Source organism: Strigops habroptila, chromosome 7 (genome assembly GCF_004027225.2).
Source record: "Strigops habroptila isolate Jane chromosome 7, bStrHab1.2.pri, whole genome shotgun sequence".
Classification (NCBI taxonomy): domain Eukaryota; kingdom Metazoa; phylum Chordata; class Aves; order Psittaciformes; family Psittacidae; genus Strigops; species Strigops habroptila.
Window position 1 is genome coordinate 15,809,638 of NC_044283.2, and position 14,175 is coordinate 15,823,812.

Below are 14,175 nucleotides of genomic sequence, written 5' to 3' on the forward strand. Positions count from 1 at the left end.
TTAGTTATGTGTGAATCCTGAATGTGATTTCTCTTAATTCTCTCTTTACTGGCAAAGGACTAAGTTTGAATGTTCCCTTGCCCCCCTCAGAAAGCTGATTTTTTTATATTATTATTTTAAGGAAACAACAATTATCTAACCTTTCAAATGCAGAGTCTGAAATATCAGTTTGAGTGAGATCCAAATACTCCAAGTTGGGGCAAAGCTCCAAGATCTGTCTAACCTGGAAAAGGAAAGGAAAATAATCAGTAAAGACACAAGCCAGTTAAGGCTCACATAGTGTTAGGAGCCAACATACAAATTAACATTCTCTTGAATTGCAACTGATTTTCACTACCCGAGTGTTTTAAACTGAAGCACATCAGTTATTAAATAGAGGCTGCATAGCCATGAGGATTAAATGCCAGTTTCAAATGACATACCATTTTGCTAGACGCTGCAGAGCTGTAGGCCAGTACAAATGTCTTCACTGAGGAGCCCACATGAGGGAGGACATTATGAATTAAACCATGAAGTAAACGTTTTTCCATTTGTGCTATATTAATGGCAAGTGAACCTTCAGCTGCTTCTTCTGCAAAATAAAACCAAATAGAGACTTTAAATGTTGGCTGAGTCGTTTGGAATTCACACTGTCATCTTACATCAAACAAGTTAGCAGAAAACAAAAAGAAAGCTTAACAAAGCATAAGTTTCAGCAAAAGGTTGTCGGAAGGTACTTTCTGAATTTGATGTACTGCTTAAGCCTCATCTTTAAAAAAAGATCTGCTTGTCTTTCTGACAGTCCTGAAGAGTTTAGCTCCAACAGCAAGTAAAAACACTATGAGTCTTAAAAGAAATTATGATTAAAGGACTTGGAGAAATAGGAGAAATATTTACTACAGATTACGTACTGCTCAGGGCTGTCTGGGGCAGCTGTTTCCACCGACTTGCTTTATACACTGAAATACAGGGCATTCACATCCTGCAATATAACAGCTTACAAATTTTAAATTAAGCCTACAATGCATTAGGATGCAAGATGATTCATCCAAACTTCCTGAAAAGATGAAGCCTAGCTTTTATCTCCTTCCTAACTCCAGACACATCCCCCTAACTCTTCTACCTGCGCTCATGTTTGCTCTCTCTTAGGTGAATTCATTCAGCTCATTAAAACCAGCTGCTTGCTTGTCCCTGCCCTCACCCCCAATCCCTTTGTTTCTTCACCCAGCCATGAGTCAGGATGAGATGAAGAAAAAAAGTTCTCCTTTCAGGAACCTTAAGTAGTTGCTAGACAAAGCTTCACAAGTTTGCTCTTACTGTATAAGTCTACTTTGCTTAGCAAGCATTTAATCTAGACAGAAAGTAAGTTTGCATTTGTCATTATTTTAATGTACTGGTACCAGCTATGACAGAATCTGTATTTTACACTGATTTTACAGAAAAGACTCCATTTTACACATTTATTTTTTATAGCTATATTATCTTCAAGGGAAAAAAAAAAAAAAAAAAAACCAAAATCAGAATTTACCTACCGGATTCATCTATGTCAGCATCTTCATCCCATTCCTGGAAAGCACGACATTCATCTTTTCTATTTTTCACCCATTCCTCATCAGGTTCCGTCTCAAGCTCTGCTGCAGGACCACTATACCAATCACCTGCTCACCCCCAAGTCCCCCAGAAAAGAAGGGGGGGAGAAAAAAAGTTAAGACAAACTTCTCACCAGTGCAGAAAACAGCAATATTCCATTGTTTAATACATAAATATGGGCTAATAGAAATATTTAAAGCTACAAATATACTCTGATAACTTGTAACTGGCCTCACTGGCATACAGATTATTTTGTCTGTTTGAACAGGTACTTTTGCAAAGGTTACACTTCTCAACAGGATATTTTAATTAACAGGAGAGTTTGAGGAACCAAAGCTATAAAACACCACTTAGTCCTTACTGCAGCAGAAGTTATTGAAGTAATGTATCTGAAGAAACAATATTAAAACTAATGTTCATGCAGTTTTCTTTGAAGTTTGAATATGCAAATTAAGAATTGATGGTAGGGAAGTGTTAGCTCCATTTGTTTTAAACTTCTATTCTGCAGCTATGTATTTTACTTCTACCTACTAGCTTAACGAAATAAAAATTTTACTGATATAGATGTAACAGCAGCATTTATAATTTAAAACCCCTCAGATTCTGAAATCATAATTAAGATGTTGAATTAGTGAATATATTTAGTATTCATACAAGCAAACAAACCTCAGTAAAACTAATCAATGGTTTGTATACAAAAGTTACTCATGAGTTATAACCAGCATAACTTTCAGTTTCTTAATTCTACAAGACGGAAGTATGTTTTGTGTATTTTTAACATTTAACCACGTTTCTGGGCACTATCATGCTTGACAGAAGGGTACACAGCCTTCCAGCATGCTCGGTTGTCATGTTCACTGTACACAACAGCCTATACTAAAACACTCTCTCATACACTCGGAAATTTGATAACTGACATGCTTTCAAACAATTAAATTTAACTTACCTCTGGCCCAGCGAACAGGGTAAAGATGTTTCCAGAGAGATCCAGTTTTAGCCAACTGTGACCATTCAGTGCTTACTTGACTACACTGACATAACTCTTGGGGGTTAAGGTAACTGAAAATGGTCAGCATTACTTCAGGAGGAAGATTAGTAATATTTGTGGTATGCCCTGTTACTTCGGTTTCTGAAATACAGAAAGCATGTGTTAAGTGAAGCACAGTCTCACAGCTTTAAACAATAGTAGTGGAACTCACATTTTGACAAGAGCAATGAAAAAAATAGTGTCTGAAAAAACGTCAAACTATTGTTTGGCGAAAGAGTTGAGAAAAAATAGGTATGGCTTTGGCTTTAAAAAGCTTTCACTGTAATAACACCTTAAACAAACAAAAAGATCAGCTCAGTTTTCTGTGCGCCATTTTCTCAACTGATTAGTTTCTTCCAACCCTGACCCCTCAAGGGTCCAAAAATACCCCTGGGCAAACGTCAACTGCTGCTACCCAATCACTGCAAGATGAAAGCAGGATCTGCTAAAAACAAAATGCTTAAAAAAACCCATGCCTTCTGTCACGGATGAAATCTATACCTGCTTTGCCACATTCCCAGGAAACAGCGCTAACACGCAGAATCTACCAGCTGGGACCACTCTCACCAAAAGCACGCAACCTCTTGACTGGGACACAGCAGGAAGTCTGTGCTTCACTCTTTGCAGCTGTCTCACACTTTATTTCTAACTAACTACTGGCATAGACAACTAATTTTAACTTCTGAATGGTGATGAGCCATTCAGGTTGTAAAGTAATACTAAATACTAGGTTAGAGACTAAAATGTGACCACTGTAATTAATACTTCAATGGACAGCAGTAGGAACTATCCCTAATAGCTCTCCCTTATGCAACAGTAGAGAGAGAGCTGCAAACTATATAAAATTACAAATTCAGTGCTTTGGTTAATGTGGGTTTTGCTGTTTGAAGAGGATTTTTAATGCTTTAAGGACAGCTTACTTGAGGAAAAAAAAATATTCCTAAAATAGTTTTCAGGAGTTCTTAGAGCAGGTTTCACAAATTAGTAGGGATTTGCTTTTCAATTTAGGACACAAAGTACACAGACTTCACAGTGAGACAAGCATCAGGTTTCTTTTTGCACAGAAGCTTCAAAAGTGAGCATAAGGTAAACTTTACCCTGTGATGGTCTTGCTACTTCAAAAAAATATAATGAAGACTTTCACCTGATGAATCAATATATTTATTCGTACACCTGGCAAGTTGCTGCAGGTAAACTACAGAGAAGTTCACACTAGAATGCAGTTAAAACTGCACTGGACTGTAAGCCATGGTATTTTTCTTCTATTTTTAAAAATGAATGCAGGACACATACTTCCCTCTCCCTAAAGACTAGAACACAACCATTGCAGAATTACTACTGTCCCAAACTGCTATTCCAGCTCGACTTAACAGCAAGTTATGCCATAAGGCTATTTCTGTCACTTCATCTGCTCAGACTCAATAGTGTTTCACACCATGGACCATGATCTTTTCTGAAGGCTTCACCTGGAGGGCAGAAAATGACCAGTTCAGTAGTTCAGAGAAGTCAAGTTTCATCAAAGAGAAAAAAAATCTCATTACAGAGTAGTTTTTCAAGTTTTTCTAATGAGAGCACCACATGTTACGACACCACAGTTTATGAGGGCTTGCTCTACTTATCAGTCTCACACCCCAGTATTACACTTTCAGTACATTAATTCCCCTTCTTTGAGGCATCAACTGTTCCTTGTTAGTTAAGTAAAAAAACTTAAACTGTAAACATAGACAACTTTGGCTGCTTCAACAGTCATAAAACAAGCCTGACAGTGCACTTCAGAAGTTATCTATTTATTCTAAGTTTCATCAGGAAAGGTAGTTACAGATGAACGCAAATTAAATATCCACTCTAAGAGCTCACGTTTCATCTGACCTACTAACACGCTGCACAGATTTATTTCTTTGCATTACTCCCCACACACAGTTTCTTCCCTTCCAGTTCCTGAGAGGCCCAGAGAAGTTAGGTAGTGGAGTTGGGGAAGGTGAGTCGCTTTTCATTTGAAATACTGTCAGTTGGTTAACTATTCTGTTATTAAGCCATCAACAGAAAAGCTTACAAAGCAGTCCTGAAAACCAAGAATGCAGAGTCTGCAAACAGAAAATACCATTTCAATGGAAATATGAAATTAGAATTATCATTTTTGCCTGTTTGTTATATCAAATATTACCATGGAAGGGAAGGAAGAATGTTGAAAACAGGTAAACAGTGAAGTACTATCTACATTACAACCTGCAAAGAAGCCTGTATTAAACAGGAAAGTTCCTGAAGTTTCAAAACTGGTTTGAAGAAACTCCCATTTTATAAAAACTATTTCATCTGCCTGTACGTAACTTTAGGTAGGTCACTGGTGTGGCTTTTGAGATAAAAACTGCAGTTTGAAAACTACTTTAATCAGATGCTTCACCTTGATCTGCCTTCTCGTCCACAGAATACTTAAAGACCTTCTGAAGCTCTTCTGCTTGATTCCACTTATTAAGACCTCTGAATTCTGCAGCCTCTTTCTGGGAGCAGTGCTGCGCAATTACTTTCTTCTTAATATCTTTCAATTCTTCGTAAGTAAAGTATTCCATCAACATTGGCTGAAAAACCTAAAGCAAAGGAAAAAAAGTCTGATGCTTACAGAGAAAGTCAATAATGCTACACAGACCTACCAACACAGAATTTCCTGTTTCAGATACTCTCCAAGTAAAACATGTCATACACTAAGTGAACCTAAGGACAAGATCAGCCCTCTGCTTGCCAGTGGATCACTGCATAGTCTCAGCCAAGTTGCTTAACTGTTCTCCCTAAGAGAAAAGGGAAGTGATTAAAATTGCTTAAACAATATACAAGGTACTCACATGGAAGGCAAAGTGGCAAGGAAGAAAAACATGAGAAAAGATTTCTCTTGGACAGACTTCGGAAGATGCTTCCCAGTTTTTGGATACCCATAAATCATCAGACTGGCAGTACTAGTCTATGTTTCAAATATAGGTCAGAGGCTGTTTGGGAGTGCCAGTTTGAGTCACGAAGCACTGGTTTACAGGACTTCTTCCTTTACGTTTTGCTAGACAGCCCCTTAAATAATTATCTGCTCAAACAAATCCCAGCCCCAGTGGACATCAATTTCTTAAAGGACTAGAATTTCATCATAAATTTTCAATATATTCATTGTTTGAGAACATGTCACTTTGCAGTCAGAGAACAGAACAGTGACACCACAGTCCTGAATGTTATGAACTGGCATAAATAAAAACACCACTGAACCTCTAAGCCCTTTGTCTCTATTCAGTCATTGCAGACCCTGAAGGAGATAAACATAATATTTGAGGAAAATTTACACCTACCTCTTCTTCCTCTTTCATATGAGGAAGGAAATCCCTGGTAAAGGCTTCCAACCTCTCCTTCAGCTGTTTCGCATAGTTCAGCTGTTCATACTCATTCTGAGAAGAAAGCAAAGATTTAACTGTTACCTGATCTTGTCCATTCATTCAAAGACTGAACTCTTAAATCAACCAGCATTTCAAAGTAAGGCCCATTATGTCTTCCCCATGCATGCAGCATGTTTGCTTTATTTCACAGTAAGAATGTGTACACTTACAAAGTTTCACCACAAGCTGACAGTCTGTACTGGCCTCTTACTACACAAAGTACTCCCTTCCTCCCTGGTTCCAATTTATTTTGTTAGCAGATATGAATTCACTTGTCTAATCGCACTTCTACTTTGGAGCAAAGACTGAAGTCTGCCGATCTAACAGTCTCACCCTAAGTTCAAAGTAATAACAGACTAATCTAAGTATCTGCATGTTTTGCAGAAGAATTACTCCATGATGCAGCAATTCCACTTCATCTTTTAGCTGCATACATTTACACTAGTTATTCTACACTTCTAGCTTCCAAATTATAATCAGAATTTGGAGTCAGACGTGCTCTATAGACATGTACTTTGGAAACTGAAAGAACTCTTAAATAAAGATGTAACTGACTTTTAAATGGTGAGGTTAGACCAACCTCTCTACCAATCTGTTAGCTTGTTCTGTGTGCCAGCAATAAGAAGCTGGTTCTTAAATCTGCCCAGTAATTGCAACACACAATTCCTCACAGCTCTTACAGTAAATGTTGTAAGTTTTTCTTGTCAAGCTTCTACGACATCAAGAAACCCTGACTATTACAGATTAAAAAAAAAAAGCTTAAGCCATCAGATTAAATTAAATGAACCACACTGTCAAAAAAAGTTAAACAGCATATCTAAAGAGAGCCAGAGAAATCTGGTTTTCCACACTTAAGTAACAGATTAATACTAGCATCCTATCAGAGAAGGTGTAACACAAAGCCAAGTGTTAGACTTCCCCTCTCCTTTACGTCCCTTCATTTTCCAACTCATTAATGAAAACAACTTTAGACAAATTTTAAGGTTTGATAATGCACAGGGGGGAAAAAAAAAAAAATATTTGCAGGATGCCCAGGTCAAAAGCAACCTGAGACAGTAAAATGGAGTCAATCAACTGCACACTTCATATTTTTCTTACTGAAATATGGACCACGTGTACCAGAAATATAATACGGGATGTCAAATTATTGTTGGAGACCATAGTTCTTAGAGTGCAGGAGTTGAGTTGGGTTGGGTTCCCCAGAGGAAAGACATAGCAGAATTCAAGTAGGACTCTACTGGAGAAGAATTTAACAACTTCAAGTTGTTAAAAAGCCAGCTGGAGAAATAACATTTAGAGTTTCTTGAGGACTGGAACATTAACAACATTACTGAGCAACAGATTACTGGAAGGAGTACATGACTCACTAACAGAATAAAACAATGCACTTTTTTTGCCCTTTTCATGTTTTTAACTGCGGTAATCATCTCCATTTGTGACATTACGATGCTTCGTGCCACAAAAATAGATTCTTAGGGTTTCCTAACAAATTAATTACAAACATTATAGTCAGAAACTGTTTTGATCAATTAGCAGTCTTTGTATTTGAGACTTCCATGTTGTCTCTCCAAAACACCTCCAACTACGCAGTGCCGGACTGCTGTCACAAAATACACCTCTGGAAAGAACTTTTACTAGAAATTTAGCAACTGAGTTGAAAGGCAAAAGAATTCGTGTTTCTGAGTGGAAAGTTTTCACTACTGTACCAAGAAACCACAAATGCTTCTTCTTCCTCTTTACCTTCAGAGACTATTAAGAAAAGTTGAGGAGAACTAAGAAATAATCACAGCATGTTCTCCTTAGGACACAAGTCCTTCTTATAGTCTACTTACCTTTACATTCTTTAACCCTTTCTCAAAGAGGCTAAGCATCTCTGAGAGTTTGTTGTCCGAGTGTACATTGTACACTGTCCGGCTACGTTGCTGAAGTAAACCAATGATACACTCATTTTCAATCTGCTCATGCATTTTAAATTCCTTGAATGTGGCATAAAGAGATTGCAGAAGAGCCCGAAAATCATTGTTGTTGGAGAAGTTGGTCTTGGAAAGCTAGAAGAAAGAAAAGCTCATAAAAAAATCAATGCAAATCACATCAAGTTAAATCCTTAGAACAGGTATTAGCTCCAGTTATCCACTTCTTCCAGAAGTAGGCTCAATTAATACCAGCATTTGAATGCTACAGATTAACATTTATAAAATATCTCTAGTAATATGACTTTTGAAACTATTCACAGAATATGTAATTATTTTAACCTTTATGACTGCCATTGATTTTTTATTTATTAACAGGAACTCACAAATTCTATATAAACCCCTCAAACTTGCTTTAAAACTTTTTGAAAGTCATTATGCCTGGTCATTTCATAGATACATTTCCTCTTACAGGTCAGTAAAACAGTAAGCCAGTCACGCTCCTATTCTGTTAACTCCCCAAAATAAGTTAACACAGCAGTTCTTCTACAACGTTGTGCTTTATGAATGAGGTTTAAGTAAATCAAGGGATTTAATTTCACAGTTCTCTCATTTCAAAGGCCAACTATGTAACTGCATTTCCAATCACAGGCTCTGAAGAAAAATATGAAGCTATAATTTTAGAAATATTACAAAGAACTAATGTGACTACAGAAGTTTAACAAAGCACAATATACACAATAACGCACATTGCAATGAAAAGTGTGTAACATTTAATCAGACAAATTCTAAAGGCAACTGTCTCATTCCACATGAGTGAACAGAGCTTAAGAAAACAGGAAAACAGTATGACAACTTCTTAAAGGAAGATCATCCTTGAGAGAACAATGCAGTCATAGCATTAGCTTTAAGAAGCCATTAAAATCAAGGTCGTATTTAATCAACACAGACCCATCTTGAAATAAACAAATGGAGAAAGATTTCCTGGCAGAAATCAATGCAATCTCCCCAGGCCAGTGGGTAACTGAAAGGCGTAGCTTAGCCACTCTCCCAGAGCTACGCTGCAGCCTGCACTAGGAACCTGTTACGATGGGCCCCTGTGCCTGTCTTTAGGGACCTATTATTCACAAAGAATGCCAAGTCCTACCAAGTGAATATAAACTATACTAACTGTTGGAACAGGTTTCCAATGGACTGAGAACCAACAAATCAAGACAGCACAAAGTTCTAGGTAACACAGTAGTGCCATTTTGACATACATACAGTCACCATTAGCAACAATACGTTTTAAAACTGCATTTTCCTCTGATGAATGTAGAAAGCCAGTATTTTTTCCATTCCTATATTTTATTCCACATGCAGCTTCAAAAATCGTAGCCTATGGCAGGATACAAGAGCAAGCATTCTAAAAATACAAATAACTTCATTCAGAAGACAAGCCACTGGAATATTCAGAAGTGGTTTAGTTTACAAAGACTCTGGAATCTAAAGGGATTTATTAGAAAGGGGAATCTGAGACATATATGTTCACGCATATTACTTGCATACATCAAAAACAACCGTAAATCGAGATATCTAAAACTTCTGTAATTTAAAAACAAACAACCCAACAAATGTACTTATTCATTCTTGCATTGCATTGCCACTTCCTGGCAGCCACTAGCAATGCAGCCAAAACACTCTGGACATCCGCCAAGCCCTTATGCAACCCCACGTCAGCTGTGCAGACTGTACATTACATGCTGTACATAGGAGCAAAATGACTGTCATCATGGGAAAACAAATTTACTTAGCCTCAGCGGAGGTAGAAAACAGGACAATGTTAAGCGTTGGGTTCTTTGGGTTTTCCCCCTTTAGACCAACCACTGACAGGTCAGGAAAAATTCCTACATTTGTGATGAACTGTGTTAGGATTTGAGGCATGCATTCTTAATGTACTGATCACAAATGGGAAAAGACCTTGGCCCTAAAGACCATTTCTATTCTATGCTAATCTCCAACCGCAATACACAGAGCAGTACTAGATGAAACTAAAGGCTAGACTTCCCACACTGAAAAGCAGAAGCCTGAACAAGCACAGGAGATGACTGTAGAATTGTCTCTTCAGTATAGCTCCTCACTTCCAGCTGCTTGCGGTTCAGGCCTCAAGTAATGATGAAGTTTGGTTTCTAATGTAGCATTTCTCTTGATCAAGGACCATCTCAAAATTGCTCATTCTACCCATAAGGATCCACAATACCTAGAGTCAGTCCTCAAAGGCCCTTTTCCCCAGGAATCCCACTTGGTCTCAAATGCTTGGCATTGATTGCCATAAAAACATAAACAAGGCTGCTGAAGTCTGTAGCAGGAAGATTACACATAACTATTTTATTTTGCTGTTGGGCTTAAAAAATACAAAAAATAAATAGACTGGTTCTTATACAATATAGCACCTTCTCACTCTCCCAACCTGAAGTCTTTTCAAGACTCAGAAACTTCTGTTGAACCTACCTATTATCATCCACAAATCTAGAACAAATATTCGTTTGTGCATGCAATTTAAGAATTCCTATTATAAATGTATTGTTATAGAAGCCACTCTGACATGCAACCCTTGCATATTCACCTCTGCTTCTGGGGCTTCCAGCCCCAGATATGCAGGAGATTAGAACTATGGAGAGGATATTGAAGTTTAATGACTGTACTTGAATCAGAAATAGGTGCATTAAAATGTCAGCCAAAGCTGAGAAAAAGTGGTTTTTCAGAGGACAAGTAGCCTAGCAACAAAGCCACTCAGTCACATCTGTAATTTCATTACCAGGACTGATGAAGCCTTATGATGGGGGACTAAGACTATTAACAGACAGCAGCTGCTCCACTCTGAGGTCTACTTTCACCAGCTCTTCACAAGGAAAACTAGTGCAGGAGTTTAGTAGTGCAAAAAGAAAACCACCATCCCTCAAACTCAGGCAGAGAATCCCAGGAGAGCAGCAAGGCAGAGGAAATGGATTGTATCAAGGATATTGGCTGACTGGTCAAGAATATAAAGCACAGTGGACGTGTGCTCCCTGAGCAGGCTTAAAACAAATTGCATTAAACCGATTATCTAATGGGTGCTAGAGATACCTGGAAGCTTTCTGGACTTTTGAAGGCTTCATATTTAAACAATTGTAAGCTATAGTGCAAATGGTTTTGTGTTTGGAATGCAAAGTCTACTTGAGGAGCAGTCCCACAAGTGGAACAGGCCTGGTGGCTCCAAAAGCCTCATGAAATTTAAGAATTATACATAATCCAAACTACCCGAGCAACAGGCCAAACAACAGTGAAATTCTATCAGAAACACTTCAGAGACCTTTGGCTGATGCAGGCATACTCCAGAAGTAGCTAGGAGCTGTTAAATTCAGTTTTATTTATTAAATCCTTATTATCAAAAAAAAAAACCAAACAAACCAAAAACCCCACAAAACCAAACAAGACCCCCACACATCAACTTTATTTCAAGTAAACCGGGGGGGGCACATCAATAATCCTGGGGCCACTGTGGTGCCAGCAGTGAAGTAAAGCACAACGTCACAGAGTGTACCAAATCTATTCCAATTAACAGCATGAGCAGATGATAGTCAGGCTAACTCCTCTCCTAAAGTTTTTCGTACTTAACTGGTCAATGCAGGGGGTTTGCAATATACAATACTTAAAACTCAAGACTGAAATAAAAATCAGAAATATTGATTCTTTTTCACTAGGGCTGAAAGCAATGTGTAAACTAGGATTAGGATTATTAAGAAGTAAATCTTAGAAGTTTTCTACTACGGATTCAATATCAGGTAATTTCATTCTTTCTTTGCAGGAAAAAACAGTAACTCTGAATGAAGAAATCACTTGATGTACATCTTTTTTTTTTAAATTTCAAATTATGCAATTAAAGAATAGCTATGCTTGAAAAATCTGTGTGGCTCTGGCAATTATAAACCAGCTCGAGGTGAGTGCCCAGCTCCACTGGACTACAATGGAGCCATTAACATGGTCAAGATGAAAGTACAGAGACGTGGCAAACAAACATCCTGCTTTACTGTAAGCTATTATTTCAGTTTTGTGCTTCAAGAGCAAAATGACAAGACTGGAAAGATTCACAAACAATGCTGTTCATACATTTGCCAACATAGAAAAATGTCTTCTAAGAAGAAAACAATTTTCCGGAAGTGTTAGTTTACAGTGAGTAAATTGAAACAGTTATTTCCTAATATCTATGCCAAAAATACATTTAATAAGTGGAAAAGGTTTGCTTCTTCCTTAAAAATATCCAAACATACCATTAGCTGGCAAGAAGAAAGTAGCAGACAGGGATAAAGAAAAAGTTCACTGCTCTTATCAGACTAGCCCAGCAGTAAGCAAACTCTATGCTGTGTACTAACTTTCCCAGCTACAAGTTATCTCTGCATTCCCAACTGCAAGCTGAAAAAAACCAAAAATGTAAGGAAAAAGAACAGGAAAGTGAAAATTTATTTTTCCACTCTGCCCAAAGATTTCACAAATGTAAACTGGAATACTTACAGAAGTTTAAAGTGGCTACAGATCCCCAAACTGCTTTATTTCAGCTGAAGGTTTTCCCCATAAGCACCTGTAACTTCTGAACAACCACTAACCCTAAAAATTAAGTCTGGAATCTAAAAAAACTTGAAGGCAACTTTTCTTTTTCATATATCACAAGTACAGGTCATACCCAGATCTTCTGCTTTCCATGGGTAACCACTGAGCTCATTAAGACCTATACAGACAGCCAACTGCCACTGGAGGTGCAATACAGTATTCCTAATGACCAATGCAGACCAGACTTCTACCACTAGTTAAAACAGCAGATTTTAAACTCATTAAAAAAATAGTAAAATCTTTTTCATTATGGAGCTGGCAGACCACTTTGATTAAAAAAAGAACAAACCCAAACCTAACATTTTTAGACTAGAATAGCACCAGGAAGAACTAAGAAAAAAGGCAGCATGGCATTACTAGTCAGCTACAACTTCTTCCTCTTACATTTTTAGGTATTATCACTTCACATATGCAATAGCACTGTAATTCAAAGGACAGGAACTTGGACTCTGCAGAGTTATTATGGCAGTTTTATGAGCAAGAAAACTGAGGGACAAAGACCGTACGGTGTGCCTGTGTCAACACCAAGAGCATGCAGTTTCACATTAATCTGCTGTAAATTAAGGGGTGGAGGAGGAAACAGCCAGAAGCAGCCGTCCTGCCGCTGCTTCCAGCTGTACATTCCTACCGCTTCCCTGCAATACCCTCTCACAATCATGCAGCTACATGATGAACCTGTTTAGTGAACTGATCGTGTAAGAAGTTGTGCCTTTTCAGTGGGTTCATTCCTCACCTGGTCAGCGCACCAGTCTGACAGCCAGCCCACAGTGACACCCACTTACATGCAGTGTCCTATTTAGTAATGCACAAGAATTTCAATGTATATGGTCCCCAAGAATAACCATAGTGCTGACACAGCCTGGCAAAAGGATGACTGTTCTCAGGATCACCTGTTCCTTCACTTACTCTTTATGTAGAGGTACATGAAGTGAACAGTAAGAGAATTAGCTAAATTACTTCACACTCCAGCTGTTTGGATGTATGAAGCCTTAAATCAGAGGAGTAATACAGGTTTTCTGCCCTGGGCGCTTTTCTTGGCTGTGGGTCAATCCAAAATAATAGTAATCGGTAAGGCAGGCAGGACAAGATCTGGCAGAACTCAACAAGAAATCCAAAACTTTCAAATGCCCATCTGTCTGTCCTCTCCTCTATATAATCCTGTCCTCTATGTAATCTCGTCGGCTGGTTGCAGCTTAACTAAAATCTTCACGTAGCCTTAAAAAGCACACACAAAAAACCCAAATAAACAACACTATTAGCTCAAAGATTAAGGCAAACAAAACTATTTTGTTTTTCAAAGAGCAACAGGGCAGGTAAAATCTTGTATTCTATATATTGAAAGGCTAAAGTCAAGCTGATAAATGCCAAGCATAAGAGCACAGTGGAGGTGGAAACAAACTTGTATTTTTATCGGACTCTTTCATATCACTCTCTTGCACTATATACACAGTCAATTTGTCTAATGAACACCTGTAGAACAGGTTTTGAATCATGAAAGGCTTTTCACAAAGAGATAAAAATACAGGACTGACTGCACCAAGATTTTCAGTGATGCAACTGTTACAGTGTTGGACCTTCCTGGGGACCGCAGCAGAAAGCGCAGTTCGGAAAGCACTGCTAAAATCAGCTAAGCCTC

At 38.1% G+C, this 14,175-nt stretch overlaps 1 protein-coding gene across 2 annotated transcripts in view; it reads right to left on the reverse strand.

Moving 5' to 3' along the window:
* FBXL5 (F-box and leucine rich repeat protein 5) overlaps positions 1 to 14,175 on the reverse strand; it is a 32,918-nt gene that overhangs the window by 12,008 nt on the left and 6,735 nt on the right. Inside the window, exons 2-8 of one of the 2 annotated variants that reach the window (XM_030491776.1) lie at positions 7,836 to 8,051; positions 5,920 to 6,015; positions 4,998 to 5,181; positions 2,516 to 2,698; positions 1,512 to 1,637; positions 423 to 571; positions 141 to 223 (exon numbers count right to left, since the gene is read on the reverse strand). In XM_030491776.1, coding sequence (XP_030347636.1) covers positions 141 to 223; positions 423 to 571; positions 1,512 to 1,637; positions 2,516 to 2,698; positions 4,998 to 5,181; positions 5,920 to 6,015; positions 7,836 to 8,051 — 1,037 coding nt within the window. Of the gene's footprint in view, positions 1 to 140; positions 224 to 422; positions 572 to 1,511; positions 1,641 to 2,515; positions 2,699 to 4,997; positions 5,182 to 5,919; positions 6,016 to 7,835; positions 8,052 to 14,175 lie in introns of both variants that reach the window. The other variant, XM_030491775.1, reaches the window with a different exon arrangement.